At 37.6% G+C, this 20,157-nt stretch overlaps 1 protein-coding gene across 6 annotated transcripts in view; it reads right to left on the bottom strand.

Annotated features, from left to right (window-relative positions):
- Positions 1-20,157, bottom strand: part of TBC1D5 (TBC1 domain family member 5) — a 364,302-nt gene that overhangs the window by 53,335 nt on the left and 290,810 nt on the right. The window contains exon 14 of one of the 6 annotated variants that reach the window (XM_065587058.1): positions 7,642-14,291. The exons of the other annotated variants lie outside the window; for them this stretch is intronic. Within the exon in view, the coding sequence (XP_065443130.1) occupies positions 14,165-14,291 (127 nt within the window). The 3' untranslated portion in view covers positions 7,642-14,164. Of the gene's footprint in view, positions 1-7,641; positions 14,292-20,157 lie in introns of those variants that run through there. 6 annotated transcript variants of the gene reach the window in all.

Raw genomic sequence — 20,157 nt, forward strand, 5'->3', positions numbered from 1 at the left:
TGTCTGAATTTTGCAAGTTTCTGGCCAGTTAGAATAGTTCCTTCAGCAAGGAAATAAAAATTGAAAAAATGTTCACACTTCTCAGAAATTTTGGCTGAGGGGCCACTTTTTGGCACTTCTTTGGCAAGAAAACTGTAGCATGCTCACACACTTGAAATTACACACATTTCAAGATAACACTCATTTGAATTATATCACTTTTTTAAAGAAACCGATCAAAATTCAAAAAGAAAAATTATTTGAACTTAAATCTAGGGAGAAACACCAAAATAAAACAGATATTTTTCTGAAATGCCTCCATTCCAAAACGATGGCAAGTGTACTAGGAGTAGGGGAATGATTTACAGTCCCCTGTCCTCTGCTTCTCATCACTGTAGGATGCCCCTTAATCTGTATGAAGAGCATAGGTGACCTCCTACATATCTGGCACCTTCACTGACTGGGAAAAACAACTAGTTCACAGGCAGGGAAATGGCAGTGGGATGAGGTGGAGGATAGCTCCTTCTGCTGGAACTGAGTTTTTCTTTCCTGCCAACTTGTGAGAGTCTGCCCAATCCCACATGAGACTATGATTCCAAGTCTTTAAGAGTCCTATCTGCATACAGAACTGACTGTCTCCAGAATGTGTGTGGATAGGAACTTTCTGGAGAGACAAGGGGTTTGGTTTGAAATCACTTTCTGTGGCTTCTGGGTTCCAAGCTAATTGAACCAGTGGTTACTATGATTTGGATTGGAGAATTTGGAAATCCTTTCCCATTTGCAGTTTGACTGTTAATTTTACAGGCTTTTCCCTACATACACTCAAATCTGGTGATTTCCACTGAGGTTGCAACCAAATGCAGGCATGCAATGTGTACCACAAAAATGGTTGCATCCATCAGGACTAAGATCCGTATTATGGTTCTCCACCAAATCCACAACTTCTCAGATCATATCTTGGTTCAGGAAGGCTTTGATATGAGCTGTGGTCTGGAGGAGCTCCTAAGTATTCTGTTTCTCTCGAGGGAACAAACTGAAATTTTGTTTAATTCAGAATTAACCTTAGACAACAAACCTCTTAGAGACAGCGGAACCTATTGTACTAGTGCCAAAAGAAATAAGCAGGATGCTGCCATGGAAGTTCATGTAAATCCTTTCCAAAGCGCTATCCTTGTTAGTCAATTTTTCAGATAAGACAACATGCATTGCCAACCTGGGATGGCAGCATAGCCCAGTGGATAGGGCACCAGATTAGGAATCAGGAAACATATCTTAAAGGCAAATTACCACTCTTTGTGCGTCCATTTCCCTATTAATGGAGTTTACTAATTACACCTCTACCTTGATATAACGCTGTCCTCGAGAGCCAAAAAATCTTACCTCGTTATAGGTGAAACCGCGTTATATTGAACTTGCTTTGATCCACCGGAGTGCGCACTTGCCAAAGCTGGATTTCCCTTACAGTGTACCCTTGAGTGGATTATGATATACATATGTTTATTACCAATTCAGCACCATTATGAATGTAAATGTCCATAATTTTCCTGGAATTTCCCTTCTTTAGTCATGATTTCCCTTGTTCTATATCTGTCCAAACCTGGCTACTACATTTACAACACTGTCTGGTTCCTCTACAGCCATAGTCCCACCTTGACTGAAATGCTAACGATGCCTTTAACAATTTACCCTTCACTACTGCAACTCTACTATATGGCCTCCCCAACTCACAGCTTTCCACAATGTTGCAGCCTATCTTCTTCAAAGTAAGCAGTGCAACTTTACCTTCAAGCAACTGAACTGGCTAACTATTCATTTAAAAATTAATTTTAAACTGCCAAAAAATCTGTGGACTTCTTCCAGACGAATGCAGTGACATTGCCTCTTTTTACTTTCTTGGGCAGTTTTTCCCTTATCATCCAGCACTATCTTCTGTTCCTTTTGTGACGGGTCAGAGTCTTCTCTGCATTTTCTGTCATACAGAGGAGTATGTATCTCTTTACCTTAATGATTCACCCCTTTTCAAATGTAATCTGAAAATGTGTTCACCACAACTGCATGTGGGGTGGGTCCTTGTTTGGCTGGTTGGCAGAAAAAGGGTTATTAAGTACTCCCTATGCAACTGGCGGCAGAAGGGGAAGGAGGACAAACTTTACCTGGATGGAGTGGGTAGGAGCAGAAAGCAGCTGGACCAGGTCAAGGAGAGGGGGGATTGCCCTTGTAGCTGATCGGAAGAGGTTGGGGAGGTGGAATTTGTATTCTATGCAGTCCCAGAGAAGCCCTCTTTTACATGGATAGGGCTGGGACAGAGTCCCTTCATGATCTGCTGTGAGCCTCATAATAGATGTCTTTTTTCCTTGGGGACTGGGAAGAAATTTTTTCCCCTCACTGTCAGATTGGCAAAATTGAATGGGGTTTTTTTCCGCCTTCTCCACAGCAAGTCTGGAACCCATTGGGGTGAGGTAGGGGGGTTATGTTATAAATGTTGCAACTTAGTATGTAAAAATTGTGTCGGATGTCCAGTCCAATGCTCATTATAGAAGGGATATTGGTATCAGATAAAATGGATTGGAAAAGAATCTGAAGGAAAGCATCCCTTAAGAGAGCTGAGTAAGAGGGCTCCTATATCTGGTAAAGTGGTGACCCAAACCCTTCTTTTATAGGCCCCTAAACCCTCATATAAGGGGATGGTGGTCAGGTCCTAGCAGCGGAATGGCTGGGAGCAAGCTGGAGATTATGTGGAAATGATTAAGAAAATGATGATGGCTTGCACTGTACAATTTACTGCCAGGCACACCAGAAATTTTAGTGAATAAAGTTGCAGGTTAATTAAACCACATCCATTGCCACTGCCTTAATTAAACCACATCCATCCTCTTTCTTCTGATGTGACTGGACAATATATCCAACTTCCTTTTCCTATACTGTACCTCTTGCTTTCCCCCTACATCTGGTTGGTTTTTTATTTAAATTATTTACTAGTAACTAAATACTTGGGGATACAGTTTGGATCCAAGACATTACACAAAATCATAGACTCGTAGAAATGTAGGTCTGGAAGGGACTTCGAGCAGTCACCAAATCCAGCCCCTTGCACTGTGGCAGGATCAGATAAACCTAGACCATCCCCGAGAGGCATATGTTCAACCTGTTCTTAAAAACCTCCAGTGTCGGGGATTCCACAGCCTCAGTTGGAAGCCTATTTCAGAGCTTAACTACCCTTGCAGTTAGAAAGTTCTTTGAATAGCTAACCTAATTTTTTCTTGCTGTAGATTAAGTCCATTACTTCTTGTCCGACCTGCAATGTACATGAAGGGCAATTGATCACCATCCTCTTTATAATAGCCTTAGCAGAATTATCCGCCCCCTCCTCTTCTTCTCAAGACTAAACATGCCCTGTTTTTTTTAACCTTTCCCAGATGGGTGAGGTTTTCTAACCCGTTTATTATTTTTGTTGCTTTCCTCTGGCCCCTCTCCAATTTGTCCACATATTCTTGAAGTATGGCTCCCAGAACTGGGCACAGTACTCCAGGTGAGGCCTCACCTGTGCTGAGTAGAGCAGGACAATTACTTCCTGTGTCTTACATACAACACTCCTGTTAAATACACCCCAGATTGATATTAGTCTTTTTTGCAGTTGCATCACATTGTTGACTCATTCAATTTGTGATTCACTATAACCAGATCCTTTTCCAGTAGTACTACTACCTGTTATTCCCCCAGTTTATAGCTGTGCATTTAAAATTTTTCCTTCCTAAGTGAAGTACTTTGCATTTGTCTTTATTGGCTTTCATCTAATTGAAATCAGACCAATTCTTCAATTTGTCAAGGGCATTTTGAATTCTAATCCTGTCCTAAAAAAAAAAGGGGGGGGGGTTTGTAACCCCTCCCAAGCTGGTGTCATCTGTCTTCAGCTGCATAATGCTGATGCCTGGCATTTCTCAGTTGTATTGTGCTGTATGTAAATTTTAGCTAAAAATCACAGCACAGAATAGAGGAAGAACTCAATTCTTTATGTCTGACAACATAGGTCAGTCAGTCTTATACAGGGGACAGTTGGGTGAGGGAGAATAATTGCAATGCTATGCTTCTTCACAGAAGATGATGTGTAGGCACAATGTTTTTAAAAAGACTTCTCACTTTTTCTATCACTAGTGCAGCTGCACTGCTGGTAACTACATGTGGAGCCCTGATGGTTAAAGCTCTGGTGGCTGGTCATCAAATTCTGCTCAGAGCAGGTCTAGATGAGACCATGGTTAAAATGCTGGCAGCTTGTCTACACTTGTTCCCCTCCCACTAATAGTGGAGCTGCAATAACGATGGCAGTGGTGGTAAATTTTAAGAAAATAAGGCTAATATTGACAAGGCCAAAGAGGACAGGACGAGAAGTGTTGCCAAATAAATGTGATTATTTTGTACTTTCCAGCAAATCCTCAACGTCTTCAGCTGCAGAATGCGGGTCCCTAGCATTTCACAGGTTCTTTTCTGGTTCTTTTTGGCTTTATGAGTTAATCACATCAGGAGGAGTCATTTTAGCTCACATGCCTTTAGGAGTAATTATACATTTAAATGATTAAGCAAATCAGGAAAAAAAAACATATCTAGTGCATAACTAAAGCAGTTAGCATTGGAATCCTTTTTTATATTAGTATTACAAGTCGTTTGTAAATAACATGTTCATTTTAGATACGTAAAGAGTTCTGTCATGCCCTATGAAGTAAATTATATTTTATTGGTGCCTGGGTGTTTCATAACTTCTATTTATTTGCTGCAGGAGTGGAGAATTAAGATAGAGTAGTTTATTTCACCAAAAGACTGACAAATGGCTCATTAGACACTTATGGAGCTGAAGCTAATTGTACATTTTTTTGTTGTATTAATTGTCACCGCCTGCTTAACTGGCTAACATTGGTCATCAGTGCAAAGCTCCCCACTCCATCCCCACCTCTCCTAAGGAAATATATACCAAATTTGAAAATAAACAGAATATTTATTTTCTAATATAAACAAACAGAAAAACCTATTTGGATTGGAGGAGCATGTGGGAGGAGTAACAGAGGATTAATGTGCTGGCTGTTCCCCCACTGGGGACACCAATAACAATCAATCCCAAACAGCAGTTACCTCACATCATCTAACAGCTTGAACCACAGATATTCAAAGATTCTCCTTTTTTGTCGGTTCAGATTAAATATTATTTACATTACATCCTTTTTTTTTATTTCGTCAGAGACATAAGGTCAGAATTGATTGAATATGTACTACCTGCATATAATGATTTCCAGTTTTTTACAATCATGTGCTAATGCTGCACAGTAATGGCCTATGGATGAAGAGACAGATGTACTACCAGTCATTCGCTACACATTTGCATTAACAAATCATCATTTAATTGAAGCCCATCCAACAAGTTTATGCTACTTAAATAAAGTTCCTTTCAATAAAAGATGCCACAATGACACATGGTTGTTAACTGGAAGGAAAATTAAAAAATAGTATTATTTTCATGTCCTGGGTTTTGTGTGTATTAAAGCATTCATTTATTAATTGGTATTTTGCTCAGAAATAAACCACCTGACTTCTAACAGCGCAATCCAAGCTAGTTCTACTATAGAATGAGATAATTCACTTTTAGAAATAATCATTTTGTAACACCACAATTTCATGCTTTACAGATTTTATTTCCCCCCCAAATATATAATAGAGCATAGCTTATATAAAGGCTATACACGAGTTGTGTGCTAATATTTTTAGGCTAGCTCTAATAATATAAACCTCAAATCCTGCTATTATCAACACGGACTACAATTTTTTTTTTTATGTCTCATTGTTGACTACAAACATTGGCACCAGACTTAGAAATCTAGTTGCCTCCCTCTACAATGTCGATATTACTGCTTTCTTTTTAATACTGTCTAGGGGACAATTCAGGTAGGTTTTGATGCCCCTACATGTTTCAGATGGAGAAAAGCACTATCTGCTCATTTCTTCTTTTAGAATGTGTTGCAAAATATTAAATATGAGAAGAAAGCCTGTAATAAAATAAGGAACCTGTAAAACTAATGTTCTCATCTTCTAAAGATGGTTTACAGTACTCCCAGTGTATTCATTTCATGATACTTTTTGCATCCTAAAAATGGGGGAGAGATTTTTTGGCGTTGACTGTGAAGCTGACGAAGAGCACTTCGAAGCTAACATGCAGGGACAAGGAGATATATTTTTAATTGTATTTTTGGCTTAAAATCTACATTTTCTAGAAATCAGCATTCTTCTGCATAAAAAGCACTATATAAATGAAAGATATTAGCAATAAGAGTTTGACATCCTCTTACAAAGCTGATATTGGCTTGAATCTGAAGCTATCATTGCAATCTTTTATTTACTGAAGAACAAAAATTATCAACTATTTCATTTTTCATGATGCACAAAGACTATGAAATATTTTCCAAACAAAAAATTAGAAAATTAGAATATACATTCTGACAATGGGGTAAAGCAGTGTTTTTCTAACAAAAGAAACCAGACTCAGAAAGGATGAACACGTTCATATTTCTTGCCTGAAGAATATCAAGGTTCTCTAGCTTCTTTTTTGTTGATTGAACAGATAGGTGAAATTTAACCATTACAAGATTCAAACTAGGCTTTGTGATTCAGAACAGTGTCACAAAGCACATCATAATGTTCAACGAAAGAGCAATATGCCAAGATTTATTTTCTGACACGAGGAACAGTGTGTAAATGCAACACAATGCAAAATAAACACACACAAAAACCCTGCTGTGCTTCGCTTGCATGTTCTCCGGGCTCTTTTTATATGCTAGCTCAGAATAGTAATTACAGATGTTACAAGTTGACTTCTGTTTTCCAGAACTATGAGTTGTACGTAAAACATGCCTTTTCATCAAAACAATTACCATTAATCAAAACACTGAGAGCTAATACCACTCAAGTCCAACCTACCGCTGTGCCCAGCAATATATCAAACTGTCTGTTGTCAAACACAATAAACAAACTTAAACAGACTCTTTTCACTGCAAATACGAGAAAATATGCTTGCTAAGTATATTTTTAGTCAAATTGCAATCTCAGTAATCCATTCTGTCACTGGATTTTAATTTTAAGTATTTATTCATAGTCTCAAACAGGACAGATCCCTATTTGGCTATAAAGAAGTGACTCACTGGCACTAATAACTGAAAGTACCTTCAAATGACTGGTTTCACCAGAAATTTGGTTCATCTTTAATAAATATGTATTCGAGTTTTTCTTCTCTCTTGGTACTTCTTTTCGCTCTGAAATATTCATCTTAGAAGGAAAATATCAGCGCAAAGAAAATATGGGTCCCTGGTATTAAACCTATGCCTCTAACAAATTTACTACTTCTGTATTTCAAGGTGCATAACTCAATTGAAATTATTCCATGCATCCGTCTAGGTCTTCATTATGAAGAGGACATTACATTAGACATTGCACATACACATACATACGCACAAAATAGAAACTAGAAACTATTTCCAACAAGTAAAATTCACATTAAGCATTAAATTCATCAGCTATACCACATCATACATAAATAATCAAAGAAAACAATTCTCCTTACATTGTTTACTGTACCCCTCCTTCCCCACCTAAGAGTCATAACTGTTTTCTTAATAGAGAAATATGAAATTCTCTGTCTGGCAGAAGCAACTACTAATGAAATCAGTACTTTTAGCAAATTGGTACTCAGAAGTTGAAGCTTTATATAAAAGAAGAGGTACAGGAGAATGGGAATACTGGAGTTTAACAAACAGATCAGGCCTTTATTACCAGCAAGCTCCATTATGGATTTTTGAGCTTTGTAAGCCAAGCTCCCCCAAGTGTAATTAAATTTTTATTTATAATGTGTTTGTGACTGTTAACTTCATGTTGCCTCTGCTTGTTTCCCCCTAACATTTCCCCCCATGTGAAATGGTATTCCACATTTACTACTGCGTAGTGCGCAATGTTAAATTTATCACTACCCTTACAGAGAAGATGAGAAGTACAAATGTATAAACAAACTATATATGTTTATATACACACACACACACGTTTAAGTACAGATACACACACACTGTATATTGACTCACTAAAACAAAATAGGGAACAAAAAAGATGGTATGCATCGGCTAAAACTGAACACATGGAAGCAAGCATCACTTTTTCTAGCAAGAACACTATTTATCACATTTATATTACAAAAAGACAGGAAAGCTTCAGTAAAACAGAAAGATGCAGCACTGCAGAATATATTTTATGCTGTAAATTATGTCTGAGATTAGTGTAAATGTACCAGGAAAAGGTTCTCAACTCCAACAAAGCCAGCATGTATTTTTGCTTATGGAGAAGACTTCATGCAAAAACCTCTCTATCTCCAAGAATCTACCATTTTTATTTTTTGTATAAACCCTTCCCCACCCCCATTCAGGTATAATCCTCCGATACCCAATACTTTTTTGTTGTTGTTAATGCTTAATATAAGTAACCACAGGAGGATCTCTTCTCCCCTTGAAAAACTGCAAATAAAGATGTCAGCTATTGAGTATATTTGTGGCGTCTCCAGCAGCTGCTGTTAAATACCAGCTGGTCTAGCTGATTAAAATTACCTCCGAGTTGGTATTATAAAGATGCCTGGGCAGCGTTGCTGTATTAATGGATTATTGAGTGAGCGATGAAAACCTTGGCCAGCTGATGCGTTTTATTACAGATAGGCTTTATGATGTGTAATCACTATAATTTTTACAACTGGAGGAAACAGGGAAAAAAGAATAAAACCCCACAGAAACCAGTTTAACTAGATATTTTTGCCATTCTGTTACTTAGGAGTTAGCTAAACAGTACAATATTTATTTTTAAAATAAAATCTGTGTATGTGAGAACTTATCCATAGCTACAAACACACACTGTCTATGGAAACCTATATTGTGTTTAAAATGTGCACTGTATTTATTATACTCACACGTACATGCCCACACCCCTCCCCCCATTCAGGTACAGGCAGTAGATATTTATTTCATCCTTAGATTGTCAGACATTCCAATTGACTGTGATTGGTCATATGACAAACCCTCTTGCATAATTCATTGACTGAAATATAAGGAGGAAAAAAAACTGGTTTCAGCCAAGCAGACTAAGTTTAGCAATCCAGTGAGGTGGGGTCTTACTTCCCTTCCTCCCATGCCTCTACCCCACATTCCTATCATTCTGCTCAGTTTTTCCAATGTGCTACCATTTTGCAAGCCTCACCTCATCTCACCATCGACATGTTCAGTGTGCTAACTTCTTTTCTGACAATGATTTGATTTGTTTCTGTGAATAGTATGTACCAATGGTTTTGCAGATTGTGTGTCTGCTGCAAGATACCGTAGCAGTTTAAAAAAATAAAAAAGGTACCAGGTGAACTGGCACTTTGGAGTCTCAGAGGTACCTCAGGAACCTTTTTAGTACAAATGACATCTCTTGAGAAGTAAGTCAGTAGCTAGGAAAGAGGATCCCAAGGGTACATTTGAGCCCTGAAGAAACCCATTACAAGTTGTTCTACAGGAAATGCCAAAATTACTTCAGAATAGGGTAGAAGGGCATTGTGTCACAGGTAGGAAACCAAGCCAAACCCAAAATGGCAGCACATGTAACTTTAATAGGCACTCTGAGTGCTCAGCATCTCTGAAAATCTAACATTTTCATGAAGAGAAAGCTTAAAGTTATAATAGGGCCACCAGAAACGCACAGGTACAGCATGCTGCCATGTGTTGTCTATTTTAAAATGGAAAAAGTGGAGCTGCTCTTCTCTACCCCTGTGACAATTAATATAAAACATATATTCAATGAGGTTTAGATACTAGTTTTCCCTGGGGTTTAAAAATGATTTAGCAGTTAGAGCACATTTTTGGTCCTAGTAATACCTTGTTGGCTATTATTCAAATCTATGGGGCAAAATAGTAGTCTCAAAATTTAGCACAGTATAGACATCATATACATACACCCTTGAACACAGTGAGGAAAATGTTTAAGTTGCTCTCCTCGGAGGTGTGCCAAAAAAGGTATTAAAATAAGGTAACTTAAAACACATTTTATTAAAAAGAAAACATTGTCCTAAACCAAACATTTTAGTCAGCAAAGCAGATCAATTTCAAAAGAAAGTTAGTCAATGCAGTGTTAAAAGATCAAGATTTCACAACTGTCTGAATTTTGTAGACTAAAATGTGGGTTTTTTTTTTTAAAAAGTGTTTAAAGCTAATGTTTGAAATCATGAACTTTTTATATTTTTGGTCCATCTATGAGTTAAGTATTCTCCTAATCCCCTTTCTTTCCCAATATCTGAAAATCAACACTCTCTCAATACAAGTGAGTGTATCTAATATTGAGAAACCTAATACATGAAAATCTACAAACAGATAATTCACCTTTGGTGGGTAATCTGACCTAATATCCTGAAACATCATTTCTGTAAGTGACACTTTCGCCAATCGAAATGATATAGGGCTCCTATGAAGCAGAGGGGAGAAAACCTAGATAGGAAAGAAGGAAGGGGAAAGGAGAAATGTGGCTAAGCAGACATCCTCCCACCCTACGTACCTGCATCAGCAACCTCTATAAAACATCTGCTCACAGAGGGGTCACATGGATAAAGCGGGTAAAACAAGAAAATGGGAGACGATCCAGGGTGAAGCCACACTAAGCAGCAGAGTATTCTGTTACACCTGCACTATGGATTAAAATCACGATAAAGCCCAGTGTGCATCAGGGTGCTAAGAACCTCCTGCACAGTGCTCTGAGCTGTGTACTCAGAGTCCCCTTGGAGGAGGCACAAAACACAGCCCTCAGCCCAGTCACTGACAGAAGCATTGCCAGAAGCCCGCCATGCTTCCATTCAGTGTGAAGCATGGAAGATGAAGCTCTTTCAGGGACAGACCTCACATTTTTATGTTTGCTTCAACACATTTAGTACATTTTTGGGCAATATAAAATAAATAATGATGAGTGGGGGGGTTGTAAAAACCTTAGAATTTTCATATTAGTTTGTTCCCCTTTGTGAATTGTTTATGTTAGGGACAATGGGCACTAGTAGGCACTTTGACTGGCAAGAAAATGTCATAAGAAGACAATATCTTCATACCAACAGTTTATATAGAGTCTCTACATATGTAAACCTAACAGAGTACTGTAAGGCACAGAATCGGAAGCTACTTTTAACCATTATTTTTGGAGTCAAGCAAGGGGCTATATTTTGCAATAATCTGTTATATAATTCCTTCCTAATGAATGGGTAGGGATAAAAGCATTATGTCACAAGTACCTATTTTCCATTTGTTTTTATAGTACATTAAATACACTAATTTTAAATATTTATCTTTTGGTAACAATTTAGAATTCAAATGTATTGAAAAACTGGAAATTGTGCCATTTGTTTTTGTTTTTTCTAATGTGTGGTAGTCCTCTTACTGTGACAGTGTGTTTGTTACCTAGGAAACTGCTTGGAAGCAATTTAATTGGATGAGTTTTCAAAGTGACAGAATTGTGGGCAGAGTTTCAGGGGATGGCTACAGGGGCACTATGGCCTAAGTTCAAATATGCTTTGTAAAAGTCTATAGTACAGTATAAACAAAAACCCTTTCTAGACATCTGTGATAAAAGGATCAGCAACTATCAACTTAAAATCACTAGTCTGGCAGGACTGTACAGACCCAACATACCTGTCAAATTAATACACTATATTTATTTATATATTGTAGAGAGAGGTTCTTGAAGAAGTCACAGAAAATACATCCTAGTCTTGCAAATGTTTAAAATCAACAAATAAGTATTTGAATAAAAGATACATTGTTAAGTTTTAAAATTATTGTATTTTCCATAACATACTACCTATAAAGATTTATTGAACATTTATTTTAACCCTCCTATGGTGTTAGTTTACTTTTGCATTTCATTCATCTTGACAATAGAACTAGACCTGCCAGTTTCACTTTTGTTTATACTCAGTTTCATTTTCTGGTTCTCATACTGTAGTTGGTTTTTGTAATGTAGGGGTTTAATACAATGAACTGTTTTCATTTAAATGAAAATAAACTCAATTTCTATTGATGAAATGGACTTTTCAGAAATTCGTTTTTAAAAAACTAAAATTTTGGGCCTCAATTGACATTGAGAAAATCCTTTAAAGATATTTTTCCATCTTCACTGCTGTGTAGGTCTTGTTTCTTCTGAATTTGTTGACTCGTTATTTGGGGTAATCATTAGTTATTTTACTGAACGGTCACTGCTTTCCCTATACCTGAACAACCAAAATTTGATAAAGGGTAATCAAGTATAAAATTCTTAACAGCTGTGCACTTTTGAAACCGTTCCTCTACTCAGACTGTAGAGCAGTAAAGCTGTTGACTATGGATTGGCCAACAAGTAGTGAGGGATAAAGTACAGCACATATCTGGAAACATGCCTCAAAGAAGCTGAAGTTTTATTAGTTATAGCATTGATACAATGGAAGCATCCACCATGCAAGCTTCCCTCCAGAAGGATTGCTTTCTGCAATGTTTAAGTCTAGATCACATTGGAGTCTCCTTTATACAAAGGCAGCCAAGTGGAGGCATTGATAGATAGACATTTATTTCTTCAATGTTATCCAAGGAGGACAAGCAAAGAGATGCAACCGTAAGTGCAAAAAATTTCTCACGATCAGTATGCTAATCAAATATCTATATATAACAGCCGCATATATATTGATAGGCTCTGACTTAATGATCAATTTAATATGCATGCTACATTTTTCACGAAACAAGAATCTTAATTCCCTTGGGTTAATAAACATAACATTCTGATAATTTCAGATACAATAACGTCACATGAGCACTTTAAACATATGTTGCGGGAATTTAATTCTGACTATTCCTGGCCACTAAGGACCAGTTTTTAATCTTCGATGCATGATGTGTGGTAATGGATTTTATTAGTTGACTTTTTAAAATTTGATGATCAGGTTAATGAAATTGATAATGACATTTTTCACACTAAGTTCAAAATAGTAGTTAACTCCTTGGGAGTGGAATTCAGTTTGCACATGTAATGGATGAACCAGCAACTGCTGCTGTGAAAGAATTAATCATCATTTTAGACTTTTATTAAATTAGATAAAATATAATAGGCATGAATTAGAATATATAACAATTAATCAGAGAGCTTTATTGAGTCCTGTTACAATCTTATTTGCTCTTGAGCTGGTAACTAATATGTGACATTTTGTACAAATCTGACAAGCCCTTTTGACAATGGCTGTGCCTAGAAGAGTAATAAACTTAAAGAACAAAGACCGGGGAGTCTTAGGGTCAAACACATACCCTTTTTCCTTTTGCTTTCAGAAGTAAAATCTGTGCAATCCAACTCATTCTTTCCTATTTAAATACTTTGCTTTTTCTTAAAAAAGAAATATACAGCTATTATGTAATGGACGGGCACTGATCTACTATGGTGATGTGAGTCAACATTAGGACTTAAAATTTGTGTAACTATTTTATCATTTTAACATATGAATTTTTCCTCTCAAAGAATTCTCATCAGAATAACAGTATATGTATTGTCACTCTAGTCATTTTTACATTATATATTTAGATTTGCATATTGCTGAGCTGCTTATTATTATTTTGAACATAGCACAGCGCAAAAATATTCACATATGACCAAAGGTTTCCTGTATGTGCAGGTAACAATTAGTGACACACTGCACATGTTGGAATTGACAGAATAAAATCACTAAACTTTTAAAGTTTATGTATTGATCACAGAGAACAATCCCACTTAAATTACCATAAACCTCAACATCACAACAACTGCTAATCCAGCTAATAGGAATTAAGGGACATAGAAGATACATAATAAGCATCTGGGGGATATGGAATTTATCCCACGAGTGTAGTAAAGAGCTCGTAATTTAAGAGTGCCAAAGCCCAAGTGCATCATGAAGGTTTTTCCTCACAAGTGACATTAATTGCATATCCCACAGATGCTTATTATGTATTCTATTTATATCACGGAAAAGAAATATATTAATTTAAAATGTAAAGGTTTAATACCGTTTAAGTGTAATGCAACACAGCTGCTTTGTGACATCACAGGGCATGCTGAAAACTGCAGCACAGATCTATCATGTAAAAGTGTATTTTAAACACAGAAGACATTAGGGCATGTGTTTCAGTGGGACAGCAGTACCTCTCAGATGAATAGTGAAGCATGATGCACGACTAAATGCTTTAAATGTTGGATGTGACATTGCCTCAAAATGAAAGTTGTCCTCACTAGTGTAACTGAAATGATAAAATGGAGAATTAAAACTACTTTTAAAATAATTTATTTTTAAAGAAGTGACTCCACGAATTAAATACGCTGAATAACATCTAGAATTGAAAAAGTCATCAAAGGTCCCATTACCCTTTCTAGTGTTCAGTGTATATTGCACACACTACTTGGATATGACATTGTTGTTGACATTTCTAGAAATTAAGAGTTTTGTATGCCTGCAAAATTTCTGTTGTAACCATCCACCTTTTCTGTTGTCTGATTGGGTCATTGTGAATGTTACAATGAATGAGTCATCAAACGTCAGGAAAATATCTGGCCCCCTTCACTTACCCGTCCTATTGTAGACTGACCTGGTTCTTTGAACTATGTTCATGGCTTTTGCTCTTAGAACATGGCTCCCCTACGTTAACATTTCCTAAGATGCTTTTGAAAATTCTTGATCCAGCATACATCAGCAACAGAAAAGATACTCAAGGTGAAAGCTCTTGAGCCTCAGCTTTGCAAGAGCAAAAGCTTTTTCACTGAAGTTTGTACAACTCCTGCGGATGTTGAGAAAGGATCTTTCACAAGTTCAGTGAAAGTTAATGTAACACACCCATTCTAAATGTTAGCACAAATTTATGATACTGCTTTCAGAGCAGAGTTCTTCCTCTCGCTCTCTCAGTGTTCACAATGATGCATGATTATTCCACTCACCAATATGCAATGCAAAAAATATTAACCGACTGCAGTCATACAACAGTCTTCCTATTGGGCTCTATATTATGGAATTATAATTTGCCAGTTTATTAGCTATTAAGATTACAGTACTCACTTATCTTATTTATTGGCTTACTTTTTTAATAAGGCTAAAGTATTATTTACAAGAGCTCTGCTCTTTATTATTTTTCAACTTTTGAATTTTCCTAGCGTCATACAAGTTAGAAATGAAACAGACCTAGTAAGTGATCTAGTGCACTCATCAACCAGTGCAGCATGTTTCCCTCTGCATTTATTTTTTCCAATCTATTCTTAAATGTTTCATATGATGAACTTTCATCAATTCCCTTGGGAGACTATTCCACAGTCTAACAGATCTTATAGTCAGGAAGTTTTTTCTAACTTGAGAGTTGAACCTAACTTTTTCTCCATTTTCTAATTTAATACAATTACTCCTGATTACATGCCTGATGCTGCAGTGAATGAATCTCCTCTGAGGTGAGGAGCACCTTCAACTCCTAGTTTAGTCAATGGAGGGTTGAGGGCACTCCACACCCATGCAGTTTTGGGCTCATGTGCGATCCTGAATACTTTCTCTCCCTCCTTGATGTTTACACCTTTCTAACATTCGTGCTACGTCACTGCTTAGCATTCACATACTATTCTTTCCAGTCAAGTCAATTCCATGAGCTTCTAATCATTTTTATTTTCTTTGCAGAACTCCCTCCATTTTTCCATTCTTCCCCACCTCATCTCAGAAGGGGAGATACACACATTTGGTTCAAGCACAGGGAGACTGCATTATCCATGAAAGGCAGGTGTGCACTGGTGGGGGGGAGCCCATGCCTGAAACCCCCCACAGCTCAACGACTGAACCGGACCCTTGGACCGGAGAAGGGGATGAACTGTTCTCGGGGAAAGGAGAATGCATGCCCCAAAATGCTGGAGCTGATTGGCCCCCGTGCTTCCCGTTCCAACAATTTAAACTTTTCCTCAGATTGCAGGAGCCCTTTGCTTCTTCAGCTGCCTTGACCTCTCTTCCAATAAGCCTACCTTGTGAGCTGCATTTCCAGGTTGCTGTAGGGGCGAACAATTTCCTGTTTTGGAGATCAGGAAGGAATTTTTTTATATTGGGCCAAATTGGCTGATGTATGGAGGGGTTTTCACCTTCCTTGCAGCATTATGAAGGCATGATTGGGGTAAAGAAGACTAGGATTTAGAAGTCTAATACTAAGAGCTAATACAGGAATTTGTAGTTTGTCGCAGCTGATGGCTGGTGTCCAGTGAGGATACAAGTAAAACAGGTAAATGAGACTCAGCATTTTCACTGGGGTACCCTGTGCTTGTAAGGAGAAGGGGAGACCTGAAGTCTTCATAGACCAAAGTCCCCCTTCGTACTCTTTACCAACCTCACAGGGATGGGAAAATATGTGGACTCAAAAGTGAGCTGAGGCCTGGAGGATAGGCCAAAGGGTCTATCCAGGGTTATTGGTTATATGGATGAAGGTCTGTAACCTGGCACTAGACCTAGTTAAATGCCTGATATTTGAGATGAGTGGGCATACACCTCCCCTTCCCACTGTTACGTTACTAAAGTTGCAGCCTACCACTTAAAATCCCAGAGTCTATTTTTCTCCTGCATTCTCCTGCATGTCCTTTCTGGTAACGTGATGCTCACAACTGAAAGAAATACTTCAGGTCTGTTTGCACCAGAAATGTGATTCTGAAGCTGTGATGCTTCTAAGTATGCAGCCTGAAACTGTTTAGACCTTTTTTGTTCTTATTACAGAGCAAATTCATTAGACACACAAAGTGGGTGAGGAATTATTATCTCACCTACCTTGTTTCTCTAATATCCTGGTACCAACATGGCTACAACAACACTGCATAGAGCAAACTTATGTCTGATTTGCTATCCACTGACATCTAGAGTTCAGATAATCTCCTTGAGGAAGTAATGTCTATTAGGAAAGCTTACTTCACTGATAGGAAGTTTAATGACCAAAAAAGTATTCATACATGTCCTTTCTAAAGTATTGTACTGTAGTACAAAATACCACATAATTTCTGCTCAGGGAAGAGCAGTCACATAGGGAGAAAATAGTCTCTCTGATAAGCGGGCCCTAAGGCCATTACACAGGTCAGAACCAATACTTTAAACTTCCCCTGGAAGCTAACAGTGAGATCATAGAACACTGGTGTCATACCCTCACAGCAAGAAACAACACTAACATGGGCCACCACATTCTGCATTAGCTTAAGCTTCTGAATGGACTTACAGCTCAGCCCCACATATCGTGCACTGCAGTCAGTCTGCCCTAGGACTAAAGACAGGCACAAATCTCCCCTGCAATCTTTTCTTTTTTGCTATCTTTTGAACAGACTGACTCAGATGGAAAATCAGAGACTATGAGACCTGTTATTTGATAATTTAAAAACAGTTGAGTATCTAAGCAGACCTTCACACGGTGATAATAAATGATGGACATGTACCTGAAATCAAGAGGGCTATATCATTTCCAATTGCTTTCCCAAAGCCACCATAATAACACAGTGTTTTCAGTATCTAACCTAAACAACATTAACATCTCCACTGGATAATATCATATGAAAGTTAGTCCAGGTGTTGCACAATGTTTTGATATCTGTTTGGACCACATTCTTTGAGCTGAGTGTGCCCTCATGTTAGTTCCAGACACTTGTCTGTTATAATTTCTCTGGATGGTGTGTTAGTGGGATTCACTGCATTATGGGTCTATCTGAACTCCATTATTCCAGAGAGCAAAAGACCAATGGGAATAGAAAGACTATTTCTTGTTCCCCTGGTCAGGTCCAACTAGAGGACTTCCATACATGATATTACCATTCTTAATAGCTGATGGAGATATATGATGGAGACCATCATTTCCAGGAGTTAAAGGAGGTATCAGATGTAGAAAATGATTCTTTTGAGCCTTACTTTGTGTGAGAGTCCCAGGAAAGAATTAAGATGGGGATAGTTTTGGTGGATAGGCCTTCATGATGCCTCTCAATCTGAGTTAACCTTGCTCCTTTCCTTTTTGATACTTGTTTTCACAGCAATGACTAAGACTGATTGTTCTGGGTGACCTAAATTCCCACACAAACACCACTTCTGGGCTTCTTCCTAATTACATGGCCACCAGGACGTATACGGGAATGTCCTAGGGAGACTTCTGGCTTTGCACACAGCAGGCTATCTTCTGGATCTGTATTTCTGAGTATGGTTTTGAGAACCTCATCATGAGCATAATGATGTCAGAAGCACCAACGCCATTTGGGACAAAAGCTAGTAATTTCATTGGCCCACCCTCTTGGAACAGTTTGATTTTAAATAGGTCTGAAGAGGAGTACTGTTCATCTAACAGATCATTCTGTCAATAGTCTTTGAAAGATACAATGGTTTGCTGTCCTTGATCATCAATACAATTGCCTCTTAAGGCCCTCTGCATCAGGGCAAGGGAGTAATATGCTTCCTGCAAGAAGTACTGCATAACAAATGGGCAGTCAAATTCTGTTTCCAGATGATTCTATAAGTTCTAAGCTTTATAGATAGCTTTGGACAAGTGAATTGCAAAGGAAAATTTAGCATGCCAGTGGCAGATGTCTCATTTGAATCACAACTGTTGTAACATTAAACACTATGTTGTCTTGTGGAAATGCACGAAGTGAAGAATGTTTTCTTTGCTTTCATCATAACATTCATAAAGTCCTGGTCATTGGAGCTGTTCAGTGTGGTGAATAACCTGGTTAACTGGATGTCTCCATTATGTTACAGATTTATGTTTTTCACATACTTTTCTAAGGAAGTTGTGGATAAAATCAACCTGATCTGAGCCAAGCTTTTTGTCCATGCTCCATGGGTGCAGAGTTGTATGATGAGAATACATAATCTTAAATTCTTCAGTCTCTAAATTGTGTTGGCAGTATATTGTCATACTGTTTCTTCTTTGTGCAGTTCTAGCCCTAAATCTACCATCACTATTTTCATGTAAACCCATGTTTTATTAGAAAGAATAAAGGATCTCAGAGACTCATCTTTTAGTCTTCAAAAGTATTGGTCTTTATCTAAAAATTGATAGCAGGATACAAAAGTGACTGCCCATTCCTGAGTGGTATACACGGTGCTGACACTAACTTGGAGCCCTATACACACTGAGAATTATTTTCCCAACAGTCATTTAAGCCACTTTCTAGTGGCTTTTTTACTACTCATTTTTATCCTAAGTTTTCTAGACTGCAATTCCCTCTCTTCTTGAAAGAAAGAAAATAACGGGAGTCAGAGCAAGCAGCAATGATTGATCTAAGCAGTTGAAATGCACAAATATACAGTAAGGTTAACAAAGGACAAGTGTATATCTGATTCATGACACCCTGATAAACATTGTAAACAATGCTTCATGAATTCACTGTTAATGGATTCTCTCCCTTTACTGTTCTGCCTTTATAACTGTTGGTTAGCTTAAATCTTCATATTACAGTAAATTGAACCTATGGCAGCCTTCCATATCTCTCGGAATATTAAATTCATCCTACAAGCCCATGCGTCAGAAGCTATTCATTCCCCTTAAATCTACTGGATTACAATGCTTAGATATGTTTCATATTGCCAAGTTTGTTTTTAAAGACATTATGACAAAAGCCAAAATGGAAGCTTTCTTGCTATGCTTCTTCCTCAAATACAGACTTTCCCCTGTACTTCAAACGGGAAGCACACCACCTGCATCAAGGAACAATATAATGACAAATCTGCATTCCATCCTCACAGCCACCCAGTACTACTCATTATCATCTCAGCACATAATTATGTAGCAAGAGAATAAAAGACAGATGAACACTTTCCACTCCTCACCCAATCTTTCATTCTCTTTATAATGTAGGCTTCTAACATTGCAGACGCTACAGTAGGAAATCTTAAGTCTAAATATATACAGTTTGTGAAGGTGGGGGAAAGATGATATAAGCTAAAATGTATCAGACTATCATTTCCAGTCTAATACACAACAGCACAAGAAAATGTAAAAGAACAGAAGGCACTGTTTCAATCAAAAGAATTGCAAACTTTTGGAGAAGTCCAAGAAGCAGTGAGGATATCAATCATTTAAGAAAACTAAAAGCAGGTAGTTTGGGTTTAAAAACAAAGAAATGAATTTT

Source organism: Chrysemys picta, chromosome 2, assembly GCF_011386835.1.
Source record: "Chrysemys picta bellii isolate R12L10 chromosome 2, ASM1138683v2, whole genome shotgun sequence".
Classification (NCBI taxonomy): domain Eukaryota; kingdom Metazoa; phylum Chordata; order Testudines; family Emydidae; genus Chrysemys; species Chrysemys picta.